General features: G+C 39.0%; 2 protein-coding genes across 8 annotated transcripts in view; one reads left to right on the top strand and one right to left on the bottom strand.

Moving 5' to 3' along the window:
* The window catches only part of fryb (furry homolog b), a 59,779-nt gene extending 48,958 nt beyond the window's left edge, over positions 1–10,821 (top strand). For 5 of the 7 annotated variants that reach the window (XM_079598647.1, XM_079598645.1, XM_079598650.1 and 2 more), the window contains exons 48-62: positions 49–231; positions 1,329–1,493; positions 1,664–1,738; positions 2,001–2,168; positions 3,656–3,853; positions 4,658–4,804; positions 5,018–5,178; positions 5,277–5,487; positions 6,018–6,167; positions 6,300–6,398; positions 6,695–6,778; positions 7,579–7,596; positions 7,990–8,100; positions 8,904–9,106; positions 9,390–10,820. In XM_079598647.1, the coding sequence (XP_079454773.1) occupies positions 49–231; positions 1,329–1,493; positions 1,664–1,738; positions 2,001–2,168; positions 3,656–3,853; positions 4,658–4,804; positions 5,018–5,178; positions 5,277–5,487; positions 6,018–6,167; positions 6,300–6,398; positions 6,695–6,778; positions 7,579–7,596; positions 7,990–8,100; positions 8,904–9,106; positions 9,390–9,648 (2,232 nt within the window). In that variant the 3' untranslated portion in view covers positions 9,649–10,820. Of the gene's footprint in view, positions 1–48; positions 232–1,328; positions 1,494–1,663; positions 1,739–2,000; positions 2,169–3,655; positions 3,854–4,657; positions 4,805–5,017; positions 5,179–5,276; positions 5,488–6,017; positions 6,168–6,299; positions 6,399–6,694; positions 6,779–7,578; positions 7,597–7,989; positions 8,101–8,903; positions 9,107–9,389 lie in introns of all 7 variants that reach the window. The other 2 variants (XM_079598651.1, XM_079598646.1) reach the window with 2 other exon arrangements.
* A 355-nt stretch (positions 10,822–11,176) lies between these two features.
* On the bottom strand, positions 11,177–13,093 carry zar1l (zygote arrest 1-like). Its single transcript, XM_079599498.1, has 4 exons — positions 12,360–13,093; positions 11,693–11,785; positions 11,547–11,621; positions 11,177–11,468 (listed from the first exon to the last, which is right to left on the bottom strand). Exons 1-4 carry the CDS (start codon positions 12,993–12,995, stop codon positions 11,325–11,327), a joined length of 948 nt encoding a protein of 315 aa, XP_079455624.1. The 5' UTR covers positions 12,996–13,093; the 3' UTR covers positions 11,177–11,324.
* Between the last annotated feature and the right edge of the window lie 303 nt (positions 13,094–13,396).

The following is a 13,396-nucleotide window of genomic DNA, read 5'->3' as shown; positions in this document are numbered from 1 at the left end:
AAAGAATTTTGATCTGATTTGTCATACCAATATGTGTGTGTCCTCTAGACGGTTCACTGGAAAGAAGCTTTGAACATTTTGAAGCTGGTCGTTTCCCGCTCAGCCAGCCTGTCCCTGCCGTCCTATGGCCATGGCGATCTAGCCCACCTGGAGGTTAGCCGTATGATGTGGGATGGCTCATCTAAAGCCCTGCCAGGAAAGACACTGGAATTCAATTTTGACATATCCGAGGTACTTTACATAGTGTGCACAATATATTTTGTCATTCAGTTGTTGAAATGAATGGGTTTTTTGTTTTGTTTACTGAAGGCACAAACAAACATTTAGCCTATGCTTTACAAAATATCAGTTTTCAAAGCAATTACACGCAACAGGTTCTCTGACTCATTCACCTCTTCAGGCATGGCCATGTTGTTGTTTTTGAGCATACATTTGTTATCAGATCCCATGAAGGGCGCAGCTCCTTTTCCTTTTGTTTTTGGTACATTTTAGGCTAAAGGGGAGTCACTCGAGTTCTCAGCTCGCTTTCAGATGGAGAAATGGGGATAATAGTCAACGGAAGTTCGGAGAGATGTGTTTTGACTGCATTTGTGATTAATAACCTCTCAGATGAATGTGTTGGTGGATGTAATGAGGATTTCTGAGGGTTTCTTCTGAGACCTAATGAACAGAGACTGGTCTTTTAGGGCAACTTCAGGGAAAGTGACTGCTTTTTATGTGAATTTTTACTCTAAATAAGTAAAATAACGTAAAGCTTAAACAATCTTGGGTTGTCCAATAATAATGTTAAATTTCATAGTCAGTTTCTGGTTATATTCATTCGCATTTAATATGACATCTGATCTAAACCAAGGAAGTCTATAATACATGGAGAACGCTATCTGTTTGCATTCCCATTCATGATTCCAGTTCCATTCAGGAACCACCAGAAGTACTGCTTTCTCCAGTTATAACAAAGACCTCCTGAAGGCCAACTTTGTGTGTGATTTCCCTCTTGTGGCTTCATGTGCAAGTACAGGAAACTCTCTCAGTTCCTAGAATTGAGTTTTTGCCTCTTATCCACCCTGATGGAAGCAGTGATATCCTGTCCAGATGGAGTGGGTCCACACTGATAAGGAGTCCAGCAATTAGGCTGTTTTTCCACACATGCTTATTTATCTACAGGAAGGCTGTGACTCATGGGTAGTCTATGAGTGTCCGTGCTCAGGACCTGTTGTTGTGCTGGTGTGCTTATGTTTTTGTAGGGGGTTACATATCTATGTTCAACCTTTATTGTAATATATGTTTGTTTAATGACATATGTATTTTATGCATGTGTTTGTGTCCAGACACCGGTTATTGGCCGCAGATATGATGACCTGCAGGGATCTGGAGGAAGAGATGGGAAAGCCCGCGTGATCGCAGTGACCCGTAGCACGTCCTCTACCTCTTCAGGGTCCAACTCAAACACCGTCCTGGTGCCAGTCAGCTGGAAGCGGCCACAATCATCACAGGTGACTAACATTTCATGCTGTTCATGTGTGTCATGGTATGAAGGAGGGCAACTTTTATTTCTTTGGGTTGTTCTGAACATCGTCTTTTAAATGTTTACTGTGATACTATGAAAATCTTGATGATTCTATCAGTCTGCTTTTTCAGCTGGTAATTTCCTTTTGTTTCTCAGAAGCGAACGAGAGAGAAGCTGGTGAACGTTCTGTCACTCTGCGGACAGGAAGTTGGCCTCACCAAGAACCCGTCTGTAAGTCTCTCACTGTCACTGTCATTCCTGGGAAGACACTGTATGTAGACAACCATACTTTTGTATTATTATGAGGAAATACACTTATCACTTTGGTCTTATAGAATGCAGGAATAATAGATTACATCTGTGTTTGTTTCATATTAAATAAAGCCCTAATTATCGTGCATCTACTGCTATAACAAATTAAGTATAAGCCTGTAAGACTTATAAGGCATCTTAGTAATGGGACCATTGCATACTCTACGTTTATTTGCCTCAGGTGATCTTCTCATCCTGTGGTGATCTGGACCTTATGGAGCATCAGCCCAGTCAGGTGTCCTCTGAGGATGGGACCCGGGAGGACACCCTGGATGATACCACCTCAGAGCAGCAGTTCAGAGTCTTCAGAGACTTTGACTTCCTGGACGTAGAGCTGGAAGATGGAGAGGTCAGTAGAAAACGCTTTGGCATCATTTATTTATTTATGTTATTAATGTATTATTATTTACATTCAAATATGTTTGATTTAAAAATATATACACTACAATTGAAAAGTTTTGAGGTCTGAAAGATTTTTTTTTTTTTTGCATTAAATTGAAATAAAGTGTCAGTAAAGACATTTATAACATTAAAAAATATTTCTATTTCAAATAAATGCAGTTCTTTTGAATTTTGTATTAATCAAAGAATCCTGACAAAAATTGCTTCACGGTTATATATTGAGCAGAACAACTGTTTTCAACTGTGATATTAATAAGAAATATTTCAGCACCAAATCAGCAAATTAGAATGATTTCTGAAAAAGGATCATGTGACACTGAAGACTGGAGTAATGATGCTGAATATTCAGCTTTGCCATCACAGGAATAAATAACATTTTAAAATATATTAAAACGGAAAACTGTTTATTTTATTGTAATAATATATTTCACAATATTACTATGTTACTATGAACTTTAAAAATCTTACCGACCTCAAACGTTTGAAATGTGTAGTGTGTATATATTTTAGTTATATAGATGTCATATTAAATGATTTAAGAACTCAAAAGATGTTGATTTCAGAGTTACAATTCCCGTCCCTACTAACAAAAACCTAGTTCCTTTCAACTTTCTTTCCTTAATCCTTCAGTTATTTCTTTCATGTTCTCTCTGGATAATGAGTTAACTCTTTTGCTCTGATAAGAGACTGCCTGACTAATGTGCCCATTGCTTTTCCTCTGGACATTCTCACTGTGTAGCTAACACTTTCTCTCTTTCTCTCCTGTGCTGCCATAGGAGCTGCAGGTAAGAACAGCTGTGTTAGCATGTGACATAGAGAATGGCAGAGATCTTGTTTCCATACCTGCTCAGAGTCACTTTGAGAATGATGTGTGTCAGTCATGTAGACTCTCATCTATCAGGCTACTGTTGCTGAAGAGATTAGATAAAGATTGTTTTTGTATGTGTTCAATTCATGGATGTCATATTACATACTATAGATATGCATGTTAAAAGCATCTCATTTCAATATATGTATTTTTTGTTTAATTCATATTAAATGATTCCTCACTACTTGTTTTTGTTTTGTTAGAAAACTATTAAAATTCAGATTGTTTCAAATGCTTATTGGAGAAACCTGCTGGTCTAAAATCCTTAAAATCAGGATTTTGTGTTTTGTCCGGCTTACAAAGAAGATTACTAGTATTTATTTTATTCATTTGCAAAGTCATAAACTTAAAACGTAGTGGCAGATATTGTATTTCAGATATTGCTTCATAGCTCAGATATTGTTCTATTGTTCTTACTGTATGTTTGTACGTGTTCTTCATTTTTGCATGATTGATTTAAGTGTGTTATATGTCTACTTCCTGGGTCCTAAGAGGGTGCACACCCAACATCAGCTCATGCTAGAAAGAATAGCGGCTGAATCAGTGCTGTGTGTTTGCTTTAATAGGGCGAGAGTATGGATAACTTTAACTGGGGAGTGCGCCGACGCTCTCTGGACAGCACAGACCTGACTGAGCTCCTGGAGGAGAGCCAGCACTCTGACATCACCCCCTGCATCAACCTACACGACCCCCAGCACGACTCTGATGACTCCTCTGAGGAAGAGTCCAATTCCACCAGCCAAAGCCTCTCCCACTCTCAACTAGTATGTGCTATCTATCTATCGTTCTATCTATCGATCTATCGTTCAATCTATCTTTCTATCTATCTATCTATCTATCTGTCGATCTATCGGTCTAACTATCTATCGATCGATCTATCGTTCAATCTATCTATCAATCTATCTTTTGATCGATCTATCGTTCAATCTATCATTCAATCTATCTATCGATCTATCTATCAATCTATCGTTCAAACTATATATCGTTCTATCTATCGATCGATCGATCTATCGTTCAATCTATCGATCTATCGTTCAATCTATCGATCTATCGTTCAATCTATCTTTCTATCGATCTATCGTTTAATCTATCTGTCGATCTATCGTTCTATCTATCGATCGATCTAACGTTCAATCTATCTATCTATCTATCTATCGTTCAATCTATCGATCTATAGTTCAATCTATCTTTCTATCGATCTATCGTTCAATCTATCTTTCTATCGTTCAATCTATCTTTCTATCGTTCAATCTATCTGTCGATCTATCGTTCTGTCGATCTATCGTTCTATCGATCGATCTAATGTTCAATCTATCTATATATCTATCTATCTATCATTCAATCTATCTATCGTTCTATCTATCTATCGATCGATCTAACGTTCAATCTATTTATCTATCTATCGTTCAATCTATCGTTCAATCTATCTATCGATCAATCTATCGTTCAATCTATCTATCTATCGATCGATCTATCGTTCAATCTATCTATCTATTATAATACTATCAATTGTTTGTTTGTTTTAGCTTAATGGTATTTTTCTAAAGCTGGGCATTTTCTGATTTCAGACCATGAACCTCTCCCCCTCAGAGGACACCAATCATACAGACTCTCTGTCCACTTCCTATGACACCACATCAGCTGACCCAAACTCCCTTAATGCTGCAACACCTTGCTTGGGAACATCGCTACCAGATGACCACATCATGCCGCGTGTATGTTTAAAATCACATTTAGCCCATTAAATCTTCTTCAACGTGCCCAAATAGCACCAAACCTCGAAGCTCGACGTGTTGACATCTGCTTCAACATGCTGTTTGAAACTATTGCTTGCATGTTTGTGAGACTTAATTACTGACTAATTTAGATTTACAAAGAACAAACTTTGAGGAGAGAAGATCAATAATGATCTTCTCACATCTTCATAGGTTTTACCAGAGGACGAGGAGTCAAATGTCCAAGAGGACGACCTGCCATTCGGTGTGAATGAGCTGCCAATGAGGTTTGACTGCGGCTCTAGCACGAATCTGGACCTTCCTGCAGAACAAAACCGAGCTGGAATCAACCAGAACCCAAACTCCCTGCCCAGGTTAATACTGATACACTTCACTGCAGTTTTAAAGCATTAGACTACTGCTAACTGGAATGGTTATTTAAGAGTAACATCCTTTCTTCTGGTTTCCGTAGCTACCATTTTGGGGAGGACCGAGATGATCTGGATGAGCTGGGCTTTCCTCCTCCACCCTCCCCATTTTTCTCTGCCATCTTGGCAGCATTTCAGCCCACAGTGTGTGACGATGCCGAAGAAGCCTGGCGGAGTCACATTAACCAGCTGTTGTGTGATACAGATGGGTCTTGCGCCGTCTACACCTTCCACATTTTCTCTGCTATGTTTCAGGTAACGTCACCCTTATACGTACACAAAGCAGTCCTGTTTGTAAATTTCTATCCATAATTGCAAAAATCTGTGTTTCCCACATGATTTTGTAAGACTAGGGGGAGGGTGGACCTCTGTCCTTATTTCGTGGTTCATGATATAGTGTCTCAGTTCACATTATATTCACACTGGTGTTATAGGAAGCCAAACTATTAGGATATACTACTAATAATAATGCCTTTTATATTATCATTATTGTCATGCCAACAAAAGTAATATATTACTTTTGTAATATAACTGCACTGTATTTTTCACTAGCAAGGGTTAAACCCTCAAGCTTTTATTTGGGCGGAAAACACAACTGTACAGACCTTTTATGTTATCATGAGAAGTGTACAAATATTTTCAGTTTATTATGAAACTGTGGCGGGACAGATGAGATTGTGACAGGCCACTAGAGTCTGCATAATTAACTGGAAACACTGGTTAATTAGAAGCCCATAAGTATTTATAACAATTAGCATTGTTAAAATAATTTTTTCTCTCTACAGAACATGCAAAATAAGTTCTGCTCTCTAACCAGCGATGCTGCCTGTTACCTTGGAGACGGCCTGAGGGGAATTGGGTCAAAATTTGTGCGATCATCAGAGATGTTGGCCTTATGCTCAGACTGTCCCACGCTGTATGTGGACGCAGAAACGGTCAGTGAATATTCCTCCCCAGCTGTGCTCCTAACAAATTATTGAGAATCATTTTTTACATAAACTTTTAAATTGCAAGTCAGAAAGTATTTTTATACCATGTTGTTTTTTATATCATCTGTCCGCTTGTAGATTGTTTCATATGGGCTTCTAGAAAAGATGAAGTTCAGTGTTCTTGAGCTTCAGGAGTATCTGGACACGTATAACACCCGGGAGGAAGCCGCTGTCTCAGTAAGTCATCCTAACCTGCCAGGCTGCAGAATCACTGGAAGCTGCTACTTTGAATTGAGTTGCTGAAGTAGTTTATGCTACAGATGTGAACGAGACTTTGAATCATGCGACTTAATGAGTAGAGGTTTGCCAATACTTCTCTAAGAGATCAAACTTGCAATTTTCACATGACGGATTTTGAACCAGGAAAACAAAAAATCCCATCAATTTACATTTACTTAAACTACTTATGTTTTAATTGTGAGACGGCTGTTTTGAATTTAGTCAAGCACATCCACTTCCTCCTCTTTCAACAGTGGTTGCAGAACTGTAAGTCCACATTTCCGAGGTATCCTGATGATGGTGTGATCACCTGTCAGCCGGGAGACTCTGAGGAGAAGGTGAAAACTGCCGTCTGTGCCCTTTAAAATGAGATCTTCCATCATGCCACTGTTTACATGAAACCAACATTCATAATACGTACACAGTCATTTCTGATAGATTTGTACATGTTACGGTATGGTCATTATGATTTTTAAACGTGTTTGAAATAATTATAATATGATCACCAAGGCTGCATACAGTAAAACAGTAATATTGTGAAATATTACAATTTAAATGAACTGTTTTCAATTTTAATATATCTTAAAATGTAATTTATTCTTGTGACAACGCAGAATTTTCAGCATCATTACTCCAGTCTTCAGTGTCACATGACCCTTCAGAAATCATTCTATGTTGATTTGGTGCTCAAGAAACATTTCTTATTATTATCAATACTTAATATTTTTGTGGAAACCATGATAAAAAAAAATTCAGGATTCTTTGATGTATAGAAAGTTCAAAAGTCTTTTGTAACATTATAAATGTCACTTTTGGTCAATTTAATGCATCCTTGCCAAATAGAAACATTAATTTCTTTTAAAAATCTTACTGACCCCAAACTTTTAAATGGTATTGTATACAATGCAGTATTTCCTCACTACTCTTCTTGTCACTCTGTGCGCCTTCTTCTGGTCATCCTCTGCATGATTTATAAGGGTTGGGTTGAATGCGACAGGCACTAATCTTCTAATTATGTGGATGGGATTTCTGAGCACAGTGGCACATATTCAGTCTCACAGATTGCATGCTGGGTATTAATGCTGTCTGTTTCTCCCTTCTCAACTCTTTCCTGTTTTATGACATGCTTGCTCTGCAGCAAATGGAAACTCTGGCTGTAAGTTTGAAACTAAGAACAGTTCTCTTTCTTGTTCATCTGTTAGAGTGAGTGATCTGTGTTTACAGCTTTGTAGTTTAGTACATGCATTCAGTTCAGTTAGGGTTGGGTCAGCGAGTGTGTTTACATGCATGATATTACCCAAACTTATGCTTAGTAAGCATACTTTTAAGATCATATAAAGTGTTTTTGAAGACTGTAGAAGTAATGAATCATTTGAAAATGTAAACATGGTTTTCATAAAACAGTCATTTTTTATTGTTCTGAGCATTTTTTGCGCATGTAAACACACTCAGTGATGGAAGTTTGAGTTGTGTATTTACTCTTTGTGGCTGTTCGTATGTGTGATTTCCTTATTATATCATGTTACTAATGTATTCGTATCGTCCACAGCAATTGGAGTTGTGTCAGCGCCTGTACAAACTTCACTTCCAGCTCCTCCTGCTGTTTCAGTCCTATTGTAAACTTATAGGACAAGTGAACACCATCAGCTCTGTGCCAGAGGTACCTATGACCCCACTGAGACACCTCATGGTCATGATCTGATTGATTTTATTCTAATTAGAATAGATTCTAATATGTTCTGTAATGTGAGCATTATTTAAATGAGCCTGGCTTAAATCTAAACAAACTTTGTAGAATTTAAATAGTAAGTCAAAGTATATATATCTAAAATGCATATAAATGTTTTATGTATTATTTACTATTTATGAATTATTTATATATAAAAATTCTCATGGAGGCTGCTACGTTAAGATCACAATATTTATTTTTGATTGCAAAATAAATACAAAATTGTGACAGATTGTGTATTATGTACCTATGATCAAAACGGTAACCATAAACAGTCTGTTATGTAATTCTGCATCCATGCTGAAAGATGACCATGTCGTATCAACCAGCAAAACTAACAATTTATGTAATGCAATGTAAGGCATCTTTGAAAGACTATAGAGAAAACTTAATTGATTGAGCAAAAGGTAAATTAGTTTGTCTTACTATGAAAAAAATGTATTGGAAACAATGGAGTGCTTGGAACATCACAATGGAGTTTTTGGGGCCTGAAAATTCAAACATTTGAAAACGGGTTTCAAACTGCAAGTTTTTGACAACTATACGTTTATTACCTCCGTGTAAACTACAAAAACACAACTTTGTGAAAATGGTAACGCCATGACATCGGCAACTACTGGCCTGGCATTAACAATACATTGTTTTTACGCGAAAAACGCAAAGAAAAACTTTTCTGTTTTTAGTATTTCGCTGTCGTGTAAGCGTACCCTTAATCATGTGGTTTCAATCTGTAGCTTTGGAACATGTCTCGGGAATTGAGCGATCTGAAGAATTGCCTGCGGCTAGCTGAAGCCTCATTGGCTGGTGATCTAGTGGACCGGCAAAGGCACAGCTCCCAGCCCATCTTCCCCAGCTCGGAGGCAGCTGTACAGGCCATCCTGGAGTGCTTGAACAACAACGAGTTCTCTATGGCCATCCGCTACACTCAAGAGTGCAGGTGAGCTATGACACCACTAGGGAGAGACAAAACTCTGTCAATTAGGTAGTAAAGACAACCATGAAGAAATAAAACTAAAATGTATGTGGCAATTTATTTTTGGAGTCATTAAGATGTATTTAGTTTAGTTAGTTTTTCACCACTCAAGTTAGTTTTTATTTCAGTTATACAACATACAATAACAATAATACTGGCATGTTTAATAGCATGTTAGTTTTTTGCTGTGACATTTTACTGGTATTAAAATTGTATTACTGTTATATAACTTTCTTTTCCTTTTTAGACGAATGTGGCCAAATGACATTTTCGGCGGTGGCTCAGAGGACGAGATCCAGACTCTCCTCAACGTCTACTTCCGGCACCAGACTCTGGGCCAAACTGGCACCTTTGCACTGGTCGGCTCGAACAAGGACATGTCCGAGGTCTGCACAAAGATCATGGAGCTCAACGGAGAGATCCGGGACATGATCCGTCGCGCTCAGGGGTACCAGGTGTTCTCATCCAGCCTCCTAGACTCCAGCGTGTCCGGTTTGAGTCTCTGACAGGAAGCCTGCGGCACCCCAGACAAGCCCTGGCCTGGACCACCCGACTACTGGATCCCTCCATAGTCACCCAACCTCTCCTGCACCCGCCCTCATCCCATGATCCTCCACTCCTCCCACCCGCTCCAGGCCAGATCCAGTGTGACGTTTGGGAGTGCTGCCACCCTTTTGAGGGTTTAACACATAAAATTGTGCCCTTCTTAGGGAAACTTGCACGAGCATCCTTGACTGTACTAAATAGGAAGGGGCTCCTGAGAGTGAGCGTGTCCTCGGGTCCTCAAAAGTGCAGCAATAACGGAGAAACTGAGCTGCTCCTGCGAGATTCCTTGGATTGAGTCACTCGAACGCATCTTTTAATTATTGCACTATGTTGACGTTTCATGTCGTAAATCATGAAGAGAAAAATAAATCCTGTTTGCTACTGAGAAATGCTGCCTTTTTGGAAAGGAAGCACCCGAGTGAGAACTTCTGCTTGGTTTGTTTGTTAACATGGGGAATGTGCAATGATGGATCATTGAAACGGATGCCTTTCTACTGTAACTGTTCAAGATTGTCTTTAAAAGCGAACAGGACACGCCGCACAAATGAAAGAGGGACAAAGGATACTATTTGTATGTCGTCGGTCATCGTCATGATACTCGTAACTGTTTAAAGCTGAGAGCTCGTCTTTGTGAACCTGTCCATTCTTACGTACCGCTAAATATCAGCCTCCGCACCTGCACAAAGACACGCAAACATGCTGACATTCAGCGATTTGTTCACAACTGATAAGCTACGGCTAAACCTGATTCTACTTCAAGTGCTGATACGAGATTGTTTGGCTGTTTTTCAATCGACATCCTACGCTACGCCAAACACAGGCTCACCTTTAGGGTAAATTTGTATTTAAGAAATCAGTGTGTTGAACGTAGTTTTTGAAATTGTTGTTCGTCGGTTCAAGTTGCCAAGCATGCATCATTGTACTTTTGAGTTGTATTTATTAAAAGTGTATTTTATTAAAATGTTATTTGTATAAAGTGGAAAAGGGAGGCATCACATGAAGATTAGTCTTTGTCTCTAGTGCATGCCTAGACAGATTGCACATTGTAAAGCTTCTGAGAAAATGGTTTCTTTTCGTTCACTATGTAAATACTTAAAAGCTTTTGTGAAATAAATTGTGCTTTCTTCATGTTGAGATTCTTCGGTTTGTTCATTGCAATAAGAAATGAGGAAATTCTGGTGTATAGTCCAAGAATAGCGATTTTGCACTGGCTACAATTTGAAGCAAATACATTAATTTCAGTGACACTTAATCTTATCTTGAGCAAAATAATATTCTATTATGCATTACCATAATTACATTTTGTGAACAAGATCTTAATTTCCATAAATAGTGGTGTTTTGGACCCCGTTGACTTTCATTGCATGGATAAAAAGTTCACACTCCTTTGTTCTGCTGAAAAACATTTTACAATGTGGAAAGAAATGAGGGAAAGCACATAACGTTTTAATTTTTGGGTGAGCCCTTAAGTCCTTCATGAAGCAGAAACACTCAGACACTAGTATTATGCTGCAATACTTTATTAGGTTATATAAACTTACACATTTATACAAATACAAAAATACAATACATCCCACCCAATGTCAAATGAGCCACCAATACGGATTCTAAAACGCATCATTATACACCTGAACATTTAGACTATGTACTTGAAACTGTAGATGGTGTCACAGGAGAGGCCTTTGCCCTTGCAGCGGCCACACAGTTCCTGACGGTGAGGACGGCGCAGGTCAATGTGCCTCTGCTTTCGTTCACAGCAGCAGCGAGCCTTGCAGCAAACCTGGTAGAGGTCAAACAGAGCAAGGTCAAACTGCAGCAAAAGCTTCAAAATAAATGCACAATTACCCACAACTCCTACCTGGCACTGAATGGATTCAACCCTAAATGGATTCAGTCCCGCCTGGCACTTTCTGCAGTGCTGTTTGAAGTAAACCTGTGGGAATGACGACATTTAATTAGGTTTAAACCTTTAGTTGAAATGTTTTTAAAGTCACTGCATTTTACCTTGGAGGTTCCCGAGATGCACCACACAAATGCACTTTCCCATCGAATATTGCACTTACTGCAGTGATAAAATCCATATTTCTGCTCCAGAAACTAAATAAGAATAAATTGTTAGAATAGAACTCAAAATAAATGGTTTACCAAACTCCCATGAACATGTGTAATTTTAAAGGGATAGTACACCCAAAAAAGACCATCATTTACTCACCCTCATGTTGCTCCAAACCTGTATGAGTTTCTTCTGTTGAACAAAAGATGGTTTTTTGAAGAATGTTGGTAACCAAACTAACAGTCGACAGCACCCATGACTTCCATAGTAGCCTACATGTATATGTATATAAAAATAATAATACGATGGATGTCAATGGGTGCCGTCAACTGTCTGGTTACCAACACTCTTCAAAAAAAGTTGTTCAACAGATTAAAGAAACTGGTTTGGAACTATTTGATTTTGAGGGCAAGTAGGCTAATGACAAATTTGGGTGAACCATCCCTTTAAAAGAACCGAGAACCAATCGGTCAGCTTTTAACTAATTATTTGTATATTTCCAAACCTGACTAACGTTACGTAGTAACAAGCCTAAGTCACCCAATTTCACAGAAGAATAACCATTGTATTTTAGGGAGAAAATATGGTTGTCATGCTAAACCGTTCCCCTTTACATACCTGAAAGTTAGACCGCTTATTTCGCTGAATCAACGACTTATCCTGCCTTGATTCGTTGTGCGTGGTTTCATCCCGTTTAACCTTACACGTCTCGTCGTCGTCCGTCTCACTGTCCGTCTCGCTGTTCTCATCCCCGCCATCGTTCTTACTTTCACCGGAAGTCGTGGATAAGGAGAAAATCCTGCGGTCGAAGACGGGGGAGTAGATGGCGACGGGACGGGAGAAGCGGACGGAGTTGTTGACAGGTGTGCTGGGCAGAGTGTCTTTCAGTTTCAGTTTCAGTGGGTTGTTGGACGGCGTCCTCGGTGAGTCCCAGTTATCGCCGCGATAAAAAAGCGTTTTTGGGCCGAGTGAGCACTGGACAGTGGCATCTACCTTTGGGTTTACCTGCACACCGAACTCTCTAGTGTTGGCCTTGCGGAGGCGCGGGGTCAGATTCGGGTTCACCTGAGATAGTATCGCTTTTAACTGCGCGCGTTTATAAGCGTCAAAATAATCGGGTGCATCTGGCGCAATATACAAATTGTTTCCCTTTTTATTCCAGTTTTGCTGCTTAAATTTCGCGTTGCCGGGGTAAAAGGGGAAATATCCAGGATACCCTCCATAGTTGTAAGGTGGAATGAGATACTCCTCCATTGTGGCGTTGTCTTTAGCAGAGAATGCTGAATATTTATGATCTTCCTGAGCAGCACACGCCTTAATTGGCGCGACCTAATTAGCATCGATCACGTGTGTGTGGGCGTGGCTCAGCTATACGAAAATGATGCATTAGCATAAAGTAATGATAGCTAGGAATCGGCTTTCCCTCTTTTATATATTCAATTTTGCATGAGTTGAAAATGCAGTAGGGTACAGTATTGTACATGAAAAGTCAAGTAGTGGCAATGCAGGTTCCTCAACTTCACCTACCTTTATTTTTAAAATAGCATATGGAATTAAATTAAGATGATTTCTGGAATGTAACACAAATTTACTATTTCATCTCAACATGTTTTAAATTATTTCATAATGATTATATATGTCATTTGTATGACCTC

This window comes from Phoxinus phoxinus (genome assembly GCF_949152265.1).
Source record: "Phoxinus phoxinus genome assembly, chromosome: 23".
NCBI lineage: Eukaryota > Metazoa > Chordata > Actinopteri > Cypriniformes > Leuciscidae > Phoxinus > Phoxinus phoxinus.
Note: the sequence above shows the minus strand (reverse complement) of the source record. Positions and strands in the feature narration are given on the sequence as shown.